Source organism: Montipora capricornis, chromosome 10, assembly GCF_036669925.1.
Source record: "Montipora capricornis isolate CH-2021 chromosome 10, ASM3666992v2, whole genome shotgun sequence".
NCBI classification, from domain to species: Eukaryota; Metazoa; Cnidaria; class Anthozoa; order Scleractinia; family Acroporidae; genus Montipora; species Montipora capricornis.
The window spans coordinates 49497722-49514488 of NC_090892.1; the positions used below are offsets into that span (position 1 = coordinate 49497722).

At 41.9% G+C, this 16767-nt stretch overlaps 1 protein-coding gene across 3 annotated transcripts in view; it reads right to left on the minus strand.

The window, feature by feature from the left end:
- The window catches only part of LOC138019773 (uncharacterized), a 56343-nt gene that overhangs the window by 10088 nt on the left and 29488 nt on the right, over positions 1 to 16767 (minus strand). For all 3 annotated transcript variants that reach the window (XM_068866649.1, XM_068866648.1, XM_068866650.1), the window contains 14 exons: positions 15577 to 15699; positions 14337 to 14447; positions 12932 to 13107; positions 9552 to 9622; positions 8098 to 8241; positions 6410 to 6451; positions 5835 to 5885; positions 5299 to 5360; positions 3522 to 3650; positions 2974 to 3034; positions 1936 to 2000; positions 1376 to 1451; positions 836 to 888; positions 1 to 73 (listed from right to left, as the gene is read on the minus strand). The exon at positions 1 to 73 is cut by the window's left edge and continues 53 nt beyond it. In XM_068866649.1, the coding sequence (XP_068722750.1) occupies positions 1 to 73; positions 836 to 888; positions 1376 to 1451; positions 1936 to 2000; positions 2974 to 3034; positions 3522 to 3650; positions 5299 to 5360; positions 5835 to 5885; positions 6410 to 6451; positions 8098 to 8241; positions 9552 to 9622; positions 12932 to 13107; positions 14337 to 14447; positions 15577 to 15699 (1237 nt within the window). The remainder of the gene's footprint in view (positions 74 to 835; positions 889 to 1375; positions 1452 to 1935; positions 2001 to 2973; positions 3035 to 3521; positions 3651 to 5298; positions 5361 to 5834; positions 5886 to 6409; positions 6452 to 8097; positions 8242 to 9551; positions 9623 to 12931; positions 13108 to 14336; positions 14448 to 15576; positions 15700 to 16767) is intronic.

Below are 16767 nucleotides of genomic sequence, written 5' to 3' on the forward strand. Positions count from 1 at the left end.
TTCATTACTTGTTACAGCAGTCAGTTCGCATAAGCTCTTTAGGCCTCCGCAGTCCTGCACAGCTTGGCAATTACTGTAGACAAATTGAAATTTTCTGTTTACAAGGAAGGCGTAACATAGTTCGCAGGCATTCAAGTTTGAACATTCTCAAACCCGGATTATGATTGATTACATAATATTTCCAATTATTAAATTCTCAATCTCGGATAATGCTAAACTAAAAACGTTTACGCCAGAAAGCGAAATTTCTTTCGGTATAAAGCAAAAGAAAAACGTTTTTGTGGAAAGTTTGGATCACTTTCGAAGCTTAGAGATACGCGAAAAGGTAAGAAATGTTTTTGTGATGAGCCTGTGTCTGTCTGACCACGAGGTATTACACAACATCGCATCTTCATCATCTTTTTTCGATTTCGCTAGGATATTTTCGCTTTTTTCGCTCGTATTTCGTACTTCTAAACTTTTGGAGTTTAAGGAATTTAATAAAACAATTATTCCATTCGCGCTTGTTGGATATGAGACTGGTTATAGCCAACTCGGCGCTACGCGCCTCGTTGGCTATTTACCATCTCATATCCAACGCGCGCTCATGGAATAATTGTTAATTATTCCAAAATGATGACCACATCGGATTAGTCTCTCTTGCCTTGTCCTTACTCTGGAAAACGACGAAAATAATTTGCTCTAAACGAGGAAAGAAAAGCTACTATGAAGTGCACAGAAATATTCAAAAGTAGACAATTTTGGTAGGAATAATATGTATGAAAAGTGATAGAAAACTAATTTGCTTCTCGCGTAAAAGAAAGCCAACAAACACAGAATTTCAATTTCTCTGTACCGTGTGTGATCTTTGACCAAAGCACCCAAAGCCCAAGCAACTGTCCCTTGAACCTGTGAACAACAAAACACCTTCGCTCAAATATAGCAATGCAAGTTCCCAATGAATGATTCATACAAACACAACCGTGTTTAAGAATAAAACTAGGAGGAAACAATCAATTGCTTATTTTCACAACATGGTAGAGAAGGATTCAAAGTTTACTGGAACATTAATAAAGTTTGAGGTGCCAGGTTAGGGCTAGATTTGAAGCTCCGCGAGATGCAAAACTTAGCGCAATAACAAACGGACCAATAGACCCTATGCAAAAATGGCTGCCTTTAAATTATTCTTTTGTTCATATTCAAAATAGCCCAACTAACCTCGTTCAGGATAACAAATTCTTTAGAATTTTTGTCTCAAAAACGAGGTTAGTTGGGCTATTTTGAATATGAACAAAAGAATAATTTAAAGGCAGCCATTTTTGCATAGGGTCTTTGGACCAATCTTGGCCCACAACGGCAACTCCTTGAAAAATCAAGGAAGAATATCAAAACGTACCATATCATCAGTTGTGTTCTTTAGAAGTCTACAAAGAGCTCTGATACCACCGCGATTCCTGACTTCATCCTGATTTCTGTTGAACAAACGAAAAGTGTTTCGGACAGGTGCTACAGAATGACCAGAGGCTTTAAAACCAGCTTCATACACATAATGATTGAAAGAAATGTCGAAATTTTCTCCAAGTTCACCTGTAATCTAGAGTAGACCGATTCCCATAGGACGGCTTAACTTTTAAGTTGATAACTTCGCAAATAACAGCGAAACTTCAAGGGGGGCTTAAAAATCTTAACTAGAACATTGAAAGGAGTTTTAACCAGAAACCCATAATGGTTGAAACGTGTAACGCGCGGTCACAGCTTCCGAATATTCAGTGCGAACCGATTGGCTGAATGTTTCAGTGCTAAGTACCATATTTGGAAACCCCTCGCTCTTGTTGTTCCAAATATGGTACTTAGCAAATTGAATGTTCAGAAGCTTGTTTCCCAGCACACAAGGGGCCGTTACACGTTTCAACCCTTATGGGTTTCTGTTTTAACGTAATGAAACGGACTCTTCACCTGTCAGTAGCTGCAAGGTTTTTTAATGCCCAAGCCAACCTTTCATGGAGGGCACTGTCTTCACACTAAGAAAAGGTGTCAGAGAAAAATTAACTTCTGAACAAACTCTTATTTCATTGATGGAAATATAACGCAGCTCTACTGTATAGCGCCTTTTTTTCGCTAGGAGACGCAAGGATACGCACAAGGAACATACACAAACCCAGTTGTTTATCGATAGTTTTTAGATTTTATATTTTTTAGATTTATATACTGTAATTGGTAAGAAATCATGCGTCGGTGAATTTTGCATGTGCACACGCTAGAGCAAGAAGGGAAAAGCAGCGAATAGAGCTCATGCGTGTGATGTCACGACAGTCATCTTCAAGTCCCCAAAACAAAGAAATGGCAGCTTACGACACAAACCGATCTGAACGAATAGGCCACGTTCGATTTTTCAATATTCACACATGGCTACGAAAGTTTATGGTTACATTTGAATATTCATTTGTTTTAGAAATCTCCCTTGAGACTTGCGAGACAAAGAAAACAGAACTGAGCCGTGAAATTTGACCATAAAGCCTCGTAGCCATGCTTGAATATTGATACATCGAACTCGGCCTGTTGACTCGTTTTTGAGCAAACGGCTAAAATCTGAGTGGCCTGCGAGCAGGCTAACCTTAACGCTAACCCCAGTCCCTCGGAGAGCCTGCTCGCAGGCTAAAATCTGAGTAGTGAGCCAAGACCGCTGTAGCTCCGTGCTTGAAAAACCACGAGTTGAAATGCATTCCATTGTGCGTACCCGCATTTCTCTGACTCGTTATTGCTTGCTAGAAAAAAACGCTCAAGCATCGCTATGGAAGGAAAAAATAACAATAAATTTTCTATTATTCCCCACTCCCCCCCCCCCCCCCCCCTCCGTTAAAACTGACGATGTTACAAAAGTCTATAAGCAAACAGGTGTCGATTTTGAAATGAAATATCTTTCAGGTTTCACGAAATTATGGAGCCTAAAACACAAAGGGGTGCAATGTTCCCGATTACTCGTACTAATCATACCTTTTCCGAGAGATAGCAAATCGTTCGAAGACCTCCTTGCTTCCTTACTTCATCACAAACGCTTAAGTTACAAAACAAAGGAACAAAGAAAGAAAAATAAAGGAAAGAGAAGTAGGTTAAGTGGGAATTGCACCATTGCTGTACCGACTGAGCTTAGGGGTCAGACGGGAGCAGGCCGTGGGTATTCGTTCACGGTAATGAACACATGCAACTAATGAGAAGGGGTACGTTTTTTCATGTGTTGGCCGTGTAGCACTCATCACACGGGAAGAAAAGATAGCACTTAAAATTTCAAAAGGATAGCGATTAAAATTACACCATCATAGATATCTCTGTTGAAATATAAGTTCTACAGAGCCAACGTTTGAAAAAAGGTACGCCTTCTCACTAATTGCATCTCACACGAGCAGTTCGTTGTCTATGGAAGAAATACGACGACTCCACTACTTATTTAAACTACGTTTCTTTATTTGGGATTCGGCTTTATTTTGCGATAATAAACAAGGGTGCGTAACTGACAATAAGCCGGAAACCAAAGTGGTTCTCACCTTTCACTTCCAAACGACAGTGAAGCAAGACTTATTAAAATATGCTGCAACACGGAAGGATCTCTGTTTAAGCTCAACAAGCGGCAAAGCGATTGGATACCTCCACCGGCACATATATCATCCTTGTAGCTGTAAACAGAACACTATGTGAGTGCCAACTAAAGGCTCTACCGGCAAACTTGAGGTCACCTTTTTGGTTCTGAATCGAGAATGAATCGAATAGATGAACTTAGGAAATGATGCCATGAAAGTTAAGGAGTGTCCGATGCAGACACAGCAGGGCGGTATCAATGACAACCCAACGAGAAAAGAAAGCCCCAGGTTGCCTTCAGCCACAAAATCCCAAACTGGTATCCAAGCGTTCATATCGTATCACATATCTTATCATAAGCCCGTGCGGCACCGCGCGCGTGTAAAACTATTGGGAAAATCCCCGTACGAGGGCCGTACACATAAGAGCAAGCAGGGCCGGAAAAAGCCGTACGGCCCCGCTAGGAACACGTACTGCTCCGTGCAAATTTTTGTTACTTATTTTGTCCAAACTTCATATTCTGAGTGCTCATGAATAGTGTAAAGAGCCCGCATATGATAAAATGCTTATTGACCGAGTTTAGGTCGGGCCGGACAGGAAATTATTTGGCCCTCGGTCTTGGCGCACGGACCTCACTGCTCTCGGTCCATACGCCATGACCTCAGGCCAAATACTTTTCGGTCCGGCCCTCCCACTCAGTCAATAAGTACATAATATTCTTACTTACTCTCGGATTGTAAAGTAAGTTGTTATAGCAAGTATCTCCGAGCATTTATCCTCTCAACCATGATAAACTACAAAGGACAGACCCCAACATCGCGACCTCCATGCCCTACTCTGCGCGAATGGTGTGTGGGTTCTTTGATGCTCTACAAGGTTATGAACATTCAAGGATTATGGGAAGGGGTCTACAGTCGTATGTATACGGAAAAGCCAGACAGTTTAACAAGAGGTCCTGCTGTCAACCGCAACATTCAGACACTACAGATACTGGGGGAGCAGGGGCAGCACTCGCACTCCCCTCCCACCAACGTGGCCCGGGTTCGATTCCCAGACTCGGCATCGTATATGGGTTGCGTTTGTTGGTTCTCTTCTCTGCTCCGAGAGGTTTTTCTCTGGGTACTCCGGTTTTCCGCTCTCCACAAAAACCAATAATTGATTTGATTTGAGTTAATAATAATAATAATAATAATAATAATACATAACTTATATAGCGCAGCGCTTGTTAAGCGGCTGTTTACATTCTCCAATTTAATTAGTTTGACGTGGAACGCAGCTCTCTTACATACATACTTGCTTGACCACTCCCCATGGGGGTTTTTCAGGGCCAAGAAAACACAATCGACTAAACGACAAAACAGCACAAAAACAAAAAGAGTTAAGAATCCCAACTGGCCAGGGGCAAACCATTTGGCTAATATTTACAACTGCATCTGAGCAGTTGAACCAGGGACTACCACGTACAAATTCAACGAGTGGACAGAACGGGTGTTGAAACCGGGAACTCCAGATCTCAAGGCAAGGCCCCTAACCACTGGGTGCTAATCTCTTCTGATTAGCACTACTTGGCACCAATCTCTTCGGATAACGTTTGGAGCCCATTGTGTCTGTTGTATATTTATTCACGTCCCTTGTTTTCGAGAATTATCCCATGAGCCGTTGTAATTGCGTTTTGACCTGCAAGTTTCCTCTTATAGAAAAAAAAAAATAAAAAATAAAATAAAAAAAATAAATCAAGCAACCGACCTTTCACTGTTGAACACAATGGTTTGTACATCCTTTACAATTTCGACTTTCTGCACGGCATCCTGAAAACAGACATCCAAGCTTAACGAGTTAAGTTTATAAAAAAAATTGTAGTACTGCGCCTGAGGGTGAATGAAGCAAGGAAATTTAGGCCTGCTCCTCACTAGCGACGCAAACAAAAAGCAACCAATATACGCAGCCTCATTCGTGTGGACAATATTGACTGTTAACAGGAAACCATGACCCGGAGCCTACAGCTCCCATACTGGGCCTATTTAACGGCATTTTTACAGACCGATCTATTTTTAGACTATCTTTTCCCGAAAAAACAAAGGCAGTTTCGGTTCGGTGACCCTATGACGTCAGCTTAATTTCTTGTAATTGGTCATCGGGCTCCTGTGGGAGTCTCATTCGCGGGAAATTCAATCTAAAAATAAATCGGTCTGTGAAAACGCTGTGACACGAACACAGTTAACTACAATGATACAAGTAACAACGGAAATTGTTAGAAGACGTCACTGCGATTGTTTCCTTACCTGACAATCATGAGCTTGAAGACACATATCTGGTATTCTCTGATACGGGAACTGAAATAGGTAGAAACCCTTATTACTTAGAAATTAGTCAATACGTTTGGGAATTTGGCTAGTTCTAATGCTGGCCGCCTAAGGGTGAACTGATTCTAAAAGGCGAAATTAACACATGAGCTTAATGACGCACGCAGGCCTTAGTGAACAGGCAATCTCGTTCTCAGAGACTGTGCTGGCAACGCAAAATGAACCGACAACGTATAACAGACTTTCTTGACTACTTTAACTTATATTTATTTCCCTATTTGAGAGGAATCCCTATACTCGACGCGCTTTGCTTGCTAGAAGTAATCAAGAAAGTCGCCATGCATGAAAGGTTGTTGGTACATTGTATGTGCCCCCTTAAATCACGCACAACTCTTACGCTGACCAAAAGGAATGCAGGCTCTGAAAACGAGACCATAGAACAGACTGAGACTGGTCAAAACAGACCTCTGAGTTTGCGAATGTTGCCTGTGTTCATGCTCGTGACACCTGGCTCCCAACACACAAACAAAAATTACTTCACTCCGCGAACCCACCTCATACGATTCTTTTCCACCAGTTGCATATGGGAATAACATCTGTAGAAAAGACAACAACACGTACAAAGCCCACATAAAGATTTGATATTGGTTTTGTTTTGATCGATGAAGCACATCATCTTTCATTGACCAAAGGTAAGGTTCACCTCTAATCTACGCGGTACGCAAATCCGAACCAAAAATTCGAAACGACTCTCAGTTAACATCTTCTCTCTCAACATCAGTCAATGATTTTAGAACTTACAACTTCTAACCTGTTCTTAATTTATGCAGTCACCAAGTTCTATTTTGTGGTTGTAGTTGTCTGCGCCTTTCGTCCTTTCCCAATTAGGGATTACTAGTAACAAAACGCGTACAATTTTCCAGTTTTGAGTAGGTACATTTGGGGTTTTAGGTCGACCTTTTGAAATGAGCTTGATCAAAACGGAAGGTTGCTATTTGCATACGAGCAAAAGCCGAAGTCATTTTAGCGCGACACAGTTGGGTTCGGATTAGTAAAGTAGTCCGAATTTCATCACCTTAGTGGTCAGAGTCGTACAATAGAGTAAGCTTCAACTGCCTTTTTTGCTTATGGTTAGTTCGTTGTAAATCATGGAAAGTTCCAGTCCTTTGTGGGGAATAACGGATCCTTCGATACTTTATTTAAGGGTCTGGCTAAACTAGGAAACATTTTTGCGTAAACACTGTCGTAGCCGGCTTGCAGGCAGTAGATGTTGTTGTCGCCACGAAACACGTATCAGACGCCAAACTGGAAGAGCGTCGGATAGGTTTGGGTCGGGGGACAAAACGACGGGATGGGCCTTCTTACTCCCCACCCCGTCGTTTTGTCACCCGCCCAGACCTATCCCACGCTCTTCCAATATGACGTCTGATACGTGTTTCGTTGCGACAACAACGTCTACCGCCTGCAAGCAGGCTAACATTGTCGCGGACGCAAATGTTTCCCATTTTGGCCACCCAGGATACATTAACTGTAGTTCCCAGTGCTGCTCGTGGAAGGTGTTCCCTAGCGACATTTCACCCGTTGCCAGAAATTTCAGGGTAAAGGCGAGTCTTTCAGCAGGTGTTATCGGCGATCTCATCTCATCTTTGTGCTAGTTTTGGCGATATTATCTTTACAAGTGAGCGGATGGAGTCCACATCCATTCGCATATAATTTGTGATCGTCGGCGAGTCTTCTGCGGTAAATTCTCTAAAAATACTTAAATAAGCCCCTTTCTGTTTCCTTCGCTTTATCCATTCTCTGTCTAGCCTTTTTTACCTAATTCCCTCTTCATTCTCGTCCTGCACAGTACCGCAACACACAAAACAGCTATTTTCCTCTTGCGAGACGTAAACGTCGCTGTCTTAATTGAGACATCTTCCAACGTACTACTTGCATGTTAACTCTGTCCCAGATTTCGTCCGACGACTATTCGCAATTTGCTTCCGATACAAATGTTTCCTAGTTTACCCACCTGAGTAGCAATCCTAGGAAAACAATTTTTCTGTAACAATGTTTTCCTAGTTTAGCCAGGCCCTAAAAATACAATTTTGTCCGTTTTCCCCATCAAAGGACTGGAACTACCCAGGGACCACTGAGAGCTTACAATTAGCAAAATTGGACATTGATGATTTGGCTCTTTACGAGGAAAGACCACGACATTGGGGATCTCGTTTGATTAGCAGGACTTCGTGGTTCAGACCTTGGTTCCCTCAGGGGATGTTCGCGCATGGCCTTGTGCTATCAACTCGTGACCGATAATGACGTCATGTTCGGTGCTGGTGTCGTAAAGTTCAATTACGAATCGGTGACTTCCGGTCATCAAAGAAGGGGTCTTGGCTTTGACCTAAAATAAATGATGATTCGATGACGTTAGACAAAAACATTGATGCGTTATAAAATGAGAATTACTCACTATATATTTTGTAGATGACAATTTGAAAGATTCAGCCGGATCTTTTGCGAGGAAGTGTGGTGCAGTGCTTAGGGACCACTGGGTTGCAGTCCCGCTCTGACACTGTTCTGACCACTCGTTAGAGTTGCCGCAAGGCAGCTGGGTTTTCAACCATGTTATGTTTGATTTGAAATATTTCTTTCGCTGCTCACTGTTGTTGAGCGCATTTGAGTATACACATAATATCATCATCATTGCTACAAAATGGTCAAATTTCGTCGAAATTAGATCCAAGTCGGCTGCTTCCTATCTTCTGTTTGTTTAGGATTTGTGCATAAAATCTTGAAGATATAAATTTAAAGGGGCTATGATGGCACGCAAAATGATGTAATCGGTCCGTCGTTTTTCAAACTTATGGCAAATCGCCTGGATGAAGGTCCGTTTTGCAAGAATCATCTTGTTTCTGATGTAACGACAATTTTATCAGAATACCATTTTCAAGTTTTGAACTCGTGATTAACAAAAGATTTCCCCCAAACAATTCAATTAAATTCAATTCAATATCTTTATTTAACGAGGGAGACGTAACAACCGGTTACAGTTTTCTAACTTACGGCCCTCTCCGAGTATTAACCCTCCCAACAATGATACACCACAGAAGACAGACCACAACACCGGGAACTACATGCTCTACTCTTCACGACAAGTGTGCGGATTCTTTTACGTCACACAGGATTGTGAACATTGAAGGGTTGTGAGACGGGACCTCCGGCTTATCGTCCTTATCCGAGAAGACTGGAGAGTCTAACCATTTGCAGATGTAATTACAAAGGCAGCACTTTCTCCTCAGTTATTTAAAGACCCTGAGTGTTGGTCCGGCCGGAGTTGAACTCACGACCTCCCGCGTAACAGCCCGGTGCTCAACCAACTGAGCCACCGATGCGCGGTAAACACGCCCTAAAATAACGTGACAACGGCCTGTGCATAGCTTTCTTGGGAGCCCTCAAACAATGGCTTCGTTTGGAATTACACAGGAAGACAATTAAGCTTTCACTTAAACTTACAAGGGGCCTAAATGAAAAAGAAGAGTTTGCCTCGTTTTAATACATAGGTCAAAGCGGTGTAAGGCTTCCCATTTCTAAGGCAGCAGCAAAAAATATTGTTCGTACATCTTGTCAGTTTTCGGTTGGAAGTACAACAGCACGGAGGATTCTTTATAATTCTTTGAGTGATCAAAAACACAAGAAAAAATATTGCTGTACCTTGGCGAAAAGCAGATGATCAGTGACCATTTCCCAGAATGCATCACTACTTGCATCACTCCAGTCATTCCCTGTAGGTGTGCAAATGCATAACTTAACAAGTGAAAGAACATGTGCAGATAATAGGAGGGCAGTTTCGTGATTGACTTAAAATTCTAACTTTTTCTCAGTATACAGCGCAACTCTTTAACAAAAAAATAGATAGAACGACCGTTCTGTTTCAAAACGCGTAGAACAAGGCATAAGCGGTGAATGGGCGGTCAAACGGTTCGCTGATGCTTTCAATGTTGATCCAGATTCATCGGCTCCACGCTATCGGTACCAGCTCGCTTCAGAACTTCTACGTCTGGCACTTCACTCTGCCACTTAATATGCAGCAGTGGCGGAGGTGTCGAATCTGGATCCTGGTGAGCTTTCTGATGTGTTTTCGGTAGTGTCATACATTCAACAAGGACAGCAGACATGGGAGAACAGCAACATTATAAACTTTGATCTTCGTTGAGAGCTGGATGTCTTGGCGTGACCAGAGACGCTTGTACAGAGCACCATAGGCTTTCGTGGCTGCTTCCTTGGATCCTTCGGTCACCTCCAGGTCTAACGAGTTTGTAGCAGTTACTGTACTGCCATGGTAGGTAAAGGATTCGATGGTTTTCAGCGCCACTCCATTGACCAGTATGCTCGGCTGAGCGTCTTCAGCAGTCTTCCCATCAAATGGGGGCTGGTAGAGGAGTTCTGTCTTAGCTACGTTGATTTTCAACCCAAAGTCAGTTGCGGCTGCAGAGAAACGGTCAACAATTTCTTGCATATTTTCTGGCTCAAGGGCAACGAATGCTGAGTCATCTGCACACAGAAGCTCCCGAATACACACTTCTCGGATTTTGGTGCATGCCTTTAGTCGAGTAAGGTTGAACATGCTTCCCATGGTTTCCAGGACTGCTGCGAGATAAAGTGTGAAAAGTGTCGGAGCCAGGACACATCCTTGCTTAACACCATGCTTGATGTCAAACGCCTCACTGATATCCCCTCCGATTGCCACTTTTCCCATCATTCTATCATGGAAAGTCTGATGAAATTGATCACTCTGTCTGGGCATCCATATGCTTCCAACACTTTCCAAAGGGTCTCCCTGGCCGCCGTGTCGAAAGCCTTTGTGAAAAATTGCTTTTCCAAGAACTAACACTGGAATGCCAGCTAACTGAGGTTTCTCTAACAGTCCATGGAGCTCGTTTCTTGAAGCTTCTAGTTGATCATGATCAGCAGCGTCCACCATATATACAATGCAATTGACACCTCTGCAGTATCTTTCCCACATGCTCCTAAATCGTGGTTGACCTCCAAGGGTGGATTTTTATGTTAGGATAAAACGCCTTACATTATAAATAACTAGAAAGAGAGAGACAAACAGACACAACAACAACAACAACAACAACAACAACAAACAGTAAAACAACAGGCGAGTAGGCTTATCGAGTTGGTATGAGCACCCATTTCTTTTTAAAATAGTCTTTCGCGTTTTTAATTTTCCCTTCTATTTCGCACTTGAGAACAATTTTGTTCTTAAACCCAGTAATTTCTGGATTAATTTGGCTTCTTCTGCAGTCCCACAAAAACAATTTCTCAACGATAACAAATAATTGAGTAAATTAAGTAAAGGGCATTGTTGCGATATTATTCCATATAAAACATTTTCCAAAGAGAGGTGTACCCGTTGATTGGATAAAAAATGCCAGTAAGACTCAAAATCAGTCCAGAAATGTCTGGAATGTGAACAGTGATAAAAAAGTGGCTTAAAGTTTCTGACTGAGCCTTGCAAAAACTGCACAGATCATTCGGTCTAAAACCGATTTTGTGCAATTTTGTGTTAGTGTAGAGTATAGAGGTAAGAACTTTGTATTGAAAGGCCTTGACGTATGATTCGAGGGCAACACGGTGAGGTCGGTGTTCTTTCCACCTTTCTGTTATTTCCTTCAGGTCAGTGTAAAGTTTGCTTCCATCTGCTGACTTCACTGGGGCAATGGCATTACTTCTAAGACGGTAGATAGCCTTCAGTCCTACGAAGAGACACCATGTGTGTCACTCCTGTCAGCCATGGCTTGCAGCTCTTCAGCCTTCCTGTTCCACCAGCCGTCCTTCATGTCTCGGATCTTTCTTCGAATTGTGGCCTTGATTTCCTTGAAAGTCGCCAAGCTCCGCGGTGAATTTTCTCGCAGATGGTCGATGTGAAGCTTGTGTTTTTCTTGCAGAAGGTCTTGAATATCTGCGTTATGATTTTGGAACCAGTCAGGGGATTTTGTCTCGGGGTGGCCAAGCACCTCGAGTGCTGTACTGTGGACAGTCTCTTTCAACTGTGTCCAGTGATGTTCAATGTTCTCCGTGTCTAGTGTATCTTCACTGTCAAGGGCAGATGTAATTGCTGAGGCCAGTTTGCTTTGATACTCTGGATCCGCAAGCCTTTTTGTGTTCAGTTTCTTCCGTGCTTCACCTGGTCTTTTCTGTGCTTTCATTATCACTTGTGTTCGGATCATAAAGTGGTTCGTTGAACATTCAACTCCACGTTTCACCTTTGTTGATAGTACTTCAGACAGGTCTTTCTTGCCGTAAACCACATAGTCCAGCAAATGGGCCGGAAATGCTTTGACCTTGGGTGCATCCAAGTGTAGTAGTTCTTATCAGGTTGCTGAAAAAAACGTGTTTGTAATACTCAGGTCACGTTCTGTGCAGAAAGCTTGCAGGAGGTCGCCATTTGAGTTTTTATTGCCTTTGCCAAATTTCCCTATGACACCTTCATATGTATCATGGTCTTTACCAACACGTGCATTGAACTGAATCTCCTAGTACCAGAAGTTTGTCGGCTCTTGGTTTACTATCCACTACGTATGCCAGGTCCTGATAGAAGGATTCTTTCTCTTCTTCTGGGTACGTCATTGTTCCTGCATATACATTGATGAATGTCACACGTCGTTCCTTCTCAACAGGCACACGGAGTCTCGTCAGTCTCTTGAAAATGCCTGTCGGGAGCGATGGCAGTTTGGACGCGATTTTATTGGCAACTGCAAAGGGCACTCCAGCTTCTCTCCTGCCTCCGGGTTGCCACTCCAGTAGTAGGTGTCGTTGCACTCTTGGATCATTCCCTGGCCTTCCATCCTTGTCTCTCGGAGGGCAGCAACATCAACTCTGCATCGCTCTAGTTCCTTTGCAACCGGAGCCGATCTTCCCTCAGGTCCAGTTTCGTTGTCAACCATGGTCCGTACGGGAAAACACTGGGAAGAATACACAGCCGGACAGCGGTGGGGGTTAATTGTTAAATTCCAAACACCCACTTCGCCGTCTTTAGCCCTCCTCCCCCAGGCTGATAAAAGTCGAATTAAGGATTTACCTACCACTAGCTTGGACGTTGCCAAGAGAACACTCCACAGCCTGCAGAGGTATCTGAAGAATGCTGCTCCAAGCTGAAATTATCTTGTCACCAGTCACCCATTCCTGGTCACCAAAATCCACAAAGAATACATCATACTCGTTTCCAGGTCTACTTCCCATGACAAGGCCTCGATACCACCTACGTTTTGAAAGAAAAACAGTGACATTTTCAATGGCGGTCTGCACGAATGTCCCATGGATCACCTCATCTTTGCAAATAAGATAAAGAGACCAAAGAATAATGTTTGGTGGGAAGATGTGGGCGTGCGAAATAATGCTCAAATTAAGGACGGTGCCTACTATTGTTATTGCGCATACGTTCTTCACATCTCGAGATACTCGGATTTCCTATCGGTGATACTTACTAAGACAGGGATATTTTTGTGCGGTTTAGAACTATCCAGAGAAAGTAGATGTTAGTAAGTATACTCTTGGTATCCAAAAAGAAAATTGGGGGTAACCATGCATTTTTGAGAGATAATTAAGCTTCAATTTTTGGAAGAACGCCATACATTGCTTTGTATTTTAAAGCTTTTTACAAATATTATTCAGTCATGAATTATCTTTGAAAAATGCGTGGTTACCCCCAATCAGTTTCTTTTTGGATTTCAATAACACTTGTTAAGATCTACATTTCTTGCATAATCACACAGCGGGGCAAAAATATCTTTAAATTAGTAGGCACCGTCCTTAAAGGCATTAGCAACTAGTTGATGCGTTTGGGAGGTGCAAGGCAATATACTCAGTTTGATCTGCCTGCAGACATTTTCACGCTACGTAACCATGCATCACACTTCGAGCCAAAAGGAGCTCTTAAGACGGAATCCACTTGAAGTTTGAGCAACAAATGGACAAAACTCCAGTACCAAGATTATATACATCGTATTGCAAACTTCTGTAAGACTGTTTTAAATATATTCTCAAAAATAATCATAAAAAGCAACACCAAACATCAAAAACAACTGTTGAACTTCGTAAGAAACACTTGAAAGTACTGGTGAAATGAAACTGATGATGAAATTTTACCTGTGTTTGCACAATTTCTCTGAAATTTCAAATTCAATTCACTCGTTCCCATGGGAAATTGTTTTCGGTGTTATTTCAGGCAATTATTTACATCTTTAGCTTAAAGAAAATAAAAAGGACTGTAAAATACTTAACATTATTCTGGTACCAGATTTTTGTCCACTAGAAATTGAAATTGCTCGATTTTCTATCGGATTTCGTCTTAACACTTCACCAGAGATCTTTTTTTTTTGTGGAATTCACGTTCCGATCTTGAACGAATCAAGAGAAAATCACCAGATGCACCAGCAACCCAAGCTATTATTGTCTTGAGAAAATAAAAATAAAAATCATATTTCTTACACATCATCTTCGGAAAACTTTGCAACACAGAACGAACCAATGGATACTTCACATTCTTCCGATTCAACTTTGTCCACTCCAGAGTTGATCTTTTGTCTCAACTCCTCTAGACTAGAAATGAACATGACAACAAAATAAAAAGCATTACTATAAGGAGGAGTGGGTGTATTGTCATTTGTCTAAAGACAATTTATGTTATGATGCTAGTAGACCAATTTCGATATATTAAAATTCAGTCCGAAACAAAAAGCATCGTCTCGAGCCTCTGGGGAATAAACTCATACAAATCCTTATATTTATTCCCCAGAGCCTCGAGATGATGCCTTTTGTTTCGCACTGAATTTTAAAATATCGAAATTGGTCTATTGGTGACTGCAATGCGAATCTTATGATGTGTATTTTAATTCGTCGGTAGTTTTTGAGGATGTTAAACGTTTGTATTACTTTATTTATGACAATGGTATTTATGGTACTTATATTGTATTTTGTTTCTTACATACATCCCATTGTAATAGTTTCTGAAAAACCATTAGTGGACGGAATCAATAAAGTTGTATTGTATTGTACGTCCTCGTCTATCACCTGTGTCGCTGTCGCCATCATCGTAATCATCCTCAAACATTCTCACCGATTTTACTTTGATCAAAACAAATTCATCCTCATACAAAAACCCATTTACACTACCGTAAGTTCTTCCCTGGCTAGATATCAACAATATTTTGCCTGAACGGACGAAATGATAAATGAAATTGATCATATATTGAAGTGCGGATATGAAATCAAGTAAAGATGTAATCCTTTCAGTTATGAACGCAATTTTAGCAATTGCGTTGAGAAGCCTGAAAAATTCAGGACTTCAACGGCGTTTGAACCCGTGCCCTCGCGATGCCGGTGTGACGCTCCAACCAACTGAAGCCACTGATGTTGGGAGCTGGTCATTTGTGGGTTCAAATGTTCCCGTGATGAATGAATCAACGGACGAAATGATATATGAAATGAATCATGAGGTCACGGGTTCAAATCCCGTTGAAGTACTGACTTTTTCATTCTTTTCTACGCAATTGCTAAAATTGCGTTTAAAACTGCGAGGATCATAGCTCTACTTGGACGCCGTGCGAATAAGGACCATATTTTGCCTGTTAGTGTTTTCTATATCTTTAGTTGAATCCTCTCGAAACCAAGGGCCTCCGACCGTTAAGACATAATTCGGGTCTTCAGACATTAGTCCCGACAAAATTACCTTTCTTCTGATGACTTCAACTGGATAAAGAAGAGATTGGGGTTTCGCACAGCAGAAACATAAACTGGGTGGAATCCGTCGTCGGGTAAAACCACTGTTTCAAGAACAGGGTTGTGATCATCACTAGAAAGCGAAACAAGAAACGAAAATTACACATCCGACTTTTACAGGAATAGAGCTCGGAATTTCGCAGATGGAAACAACACTGCGATGACATTCGGTTGACAGTCTGTATTCCGACACTCTAACAACTTTTTTAGACTAAGAAACACGTACAATAAGGTCGCCCCATGTACCCTCGACGACAATCCCACGAGCTGGTCTATTCACAGTTACTGTGACTAAGAAGTAATCAGGAAAGTTTCCAATTAAGACAACGCCTTTCAGTGGTGGTCCCTCTGGCCGCATAGCCCTTATGGGAGTTATCAGCGGTTTTGCCACATGAACGAGGCTGAGGGGTCAATTTGTATCGAACAGGGCCCGGTTGTTCGAAAGCCGTTTAGCCGCTTAATCCAGGATTAGCGTAAACTTTTGTTTCATGTTTTCAACTTTTTAGTGAAAGGTTGTTTTGCTTATTTTTGGTTTTTCAACATTGACTTCTTTTAATGTAAAGTTTTGCCGAATATCAACGTTGAACAGCATTTATTAGTGGAGAAATAAACTCCTTGGTTAATTTTTCATCTGGGATTAGCGTTAATCGGCTTTTGAACAACCGGGCCCTGACCCTTAAGCCTCTTTTGCGTGTAGTTTTAAACGAAAGAAAATGTGCCTGCAGGCTCAACTCCAATAAGGTCTATTGCGGCTTCTGACCAGTTGTTACACTCCGCCAACTTGTGTCGCAATGTCACAACTTTCTTGCGAAACAGGGTGTTACACTGGGCAACGTTTCCTGACACTTGTCTCGTTTTCGATGATCCTATGAATCAAAGAAACATTTACAATGACCGATGCCACAAACTGCAGGACAAGTGTTACACTATGCAATGGGTGAGAAGTTCCTTGCAACGATGCGAGAGGCGTTGCGGCAAGAAAACACCGATTCTCTTTTCCAAAAAACGTTTTTTGCAATTAGTTTAACAAGCTTTCTGGCCATTGCAAAGTCCGTTACATTCGGCAGTTTTGGTGCAAATTGTCTCACAATGGTCTTGCATTTGGGATCTTTCCTATATTGGCCCCCCTGAGGCTAGATTC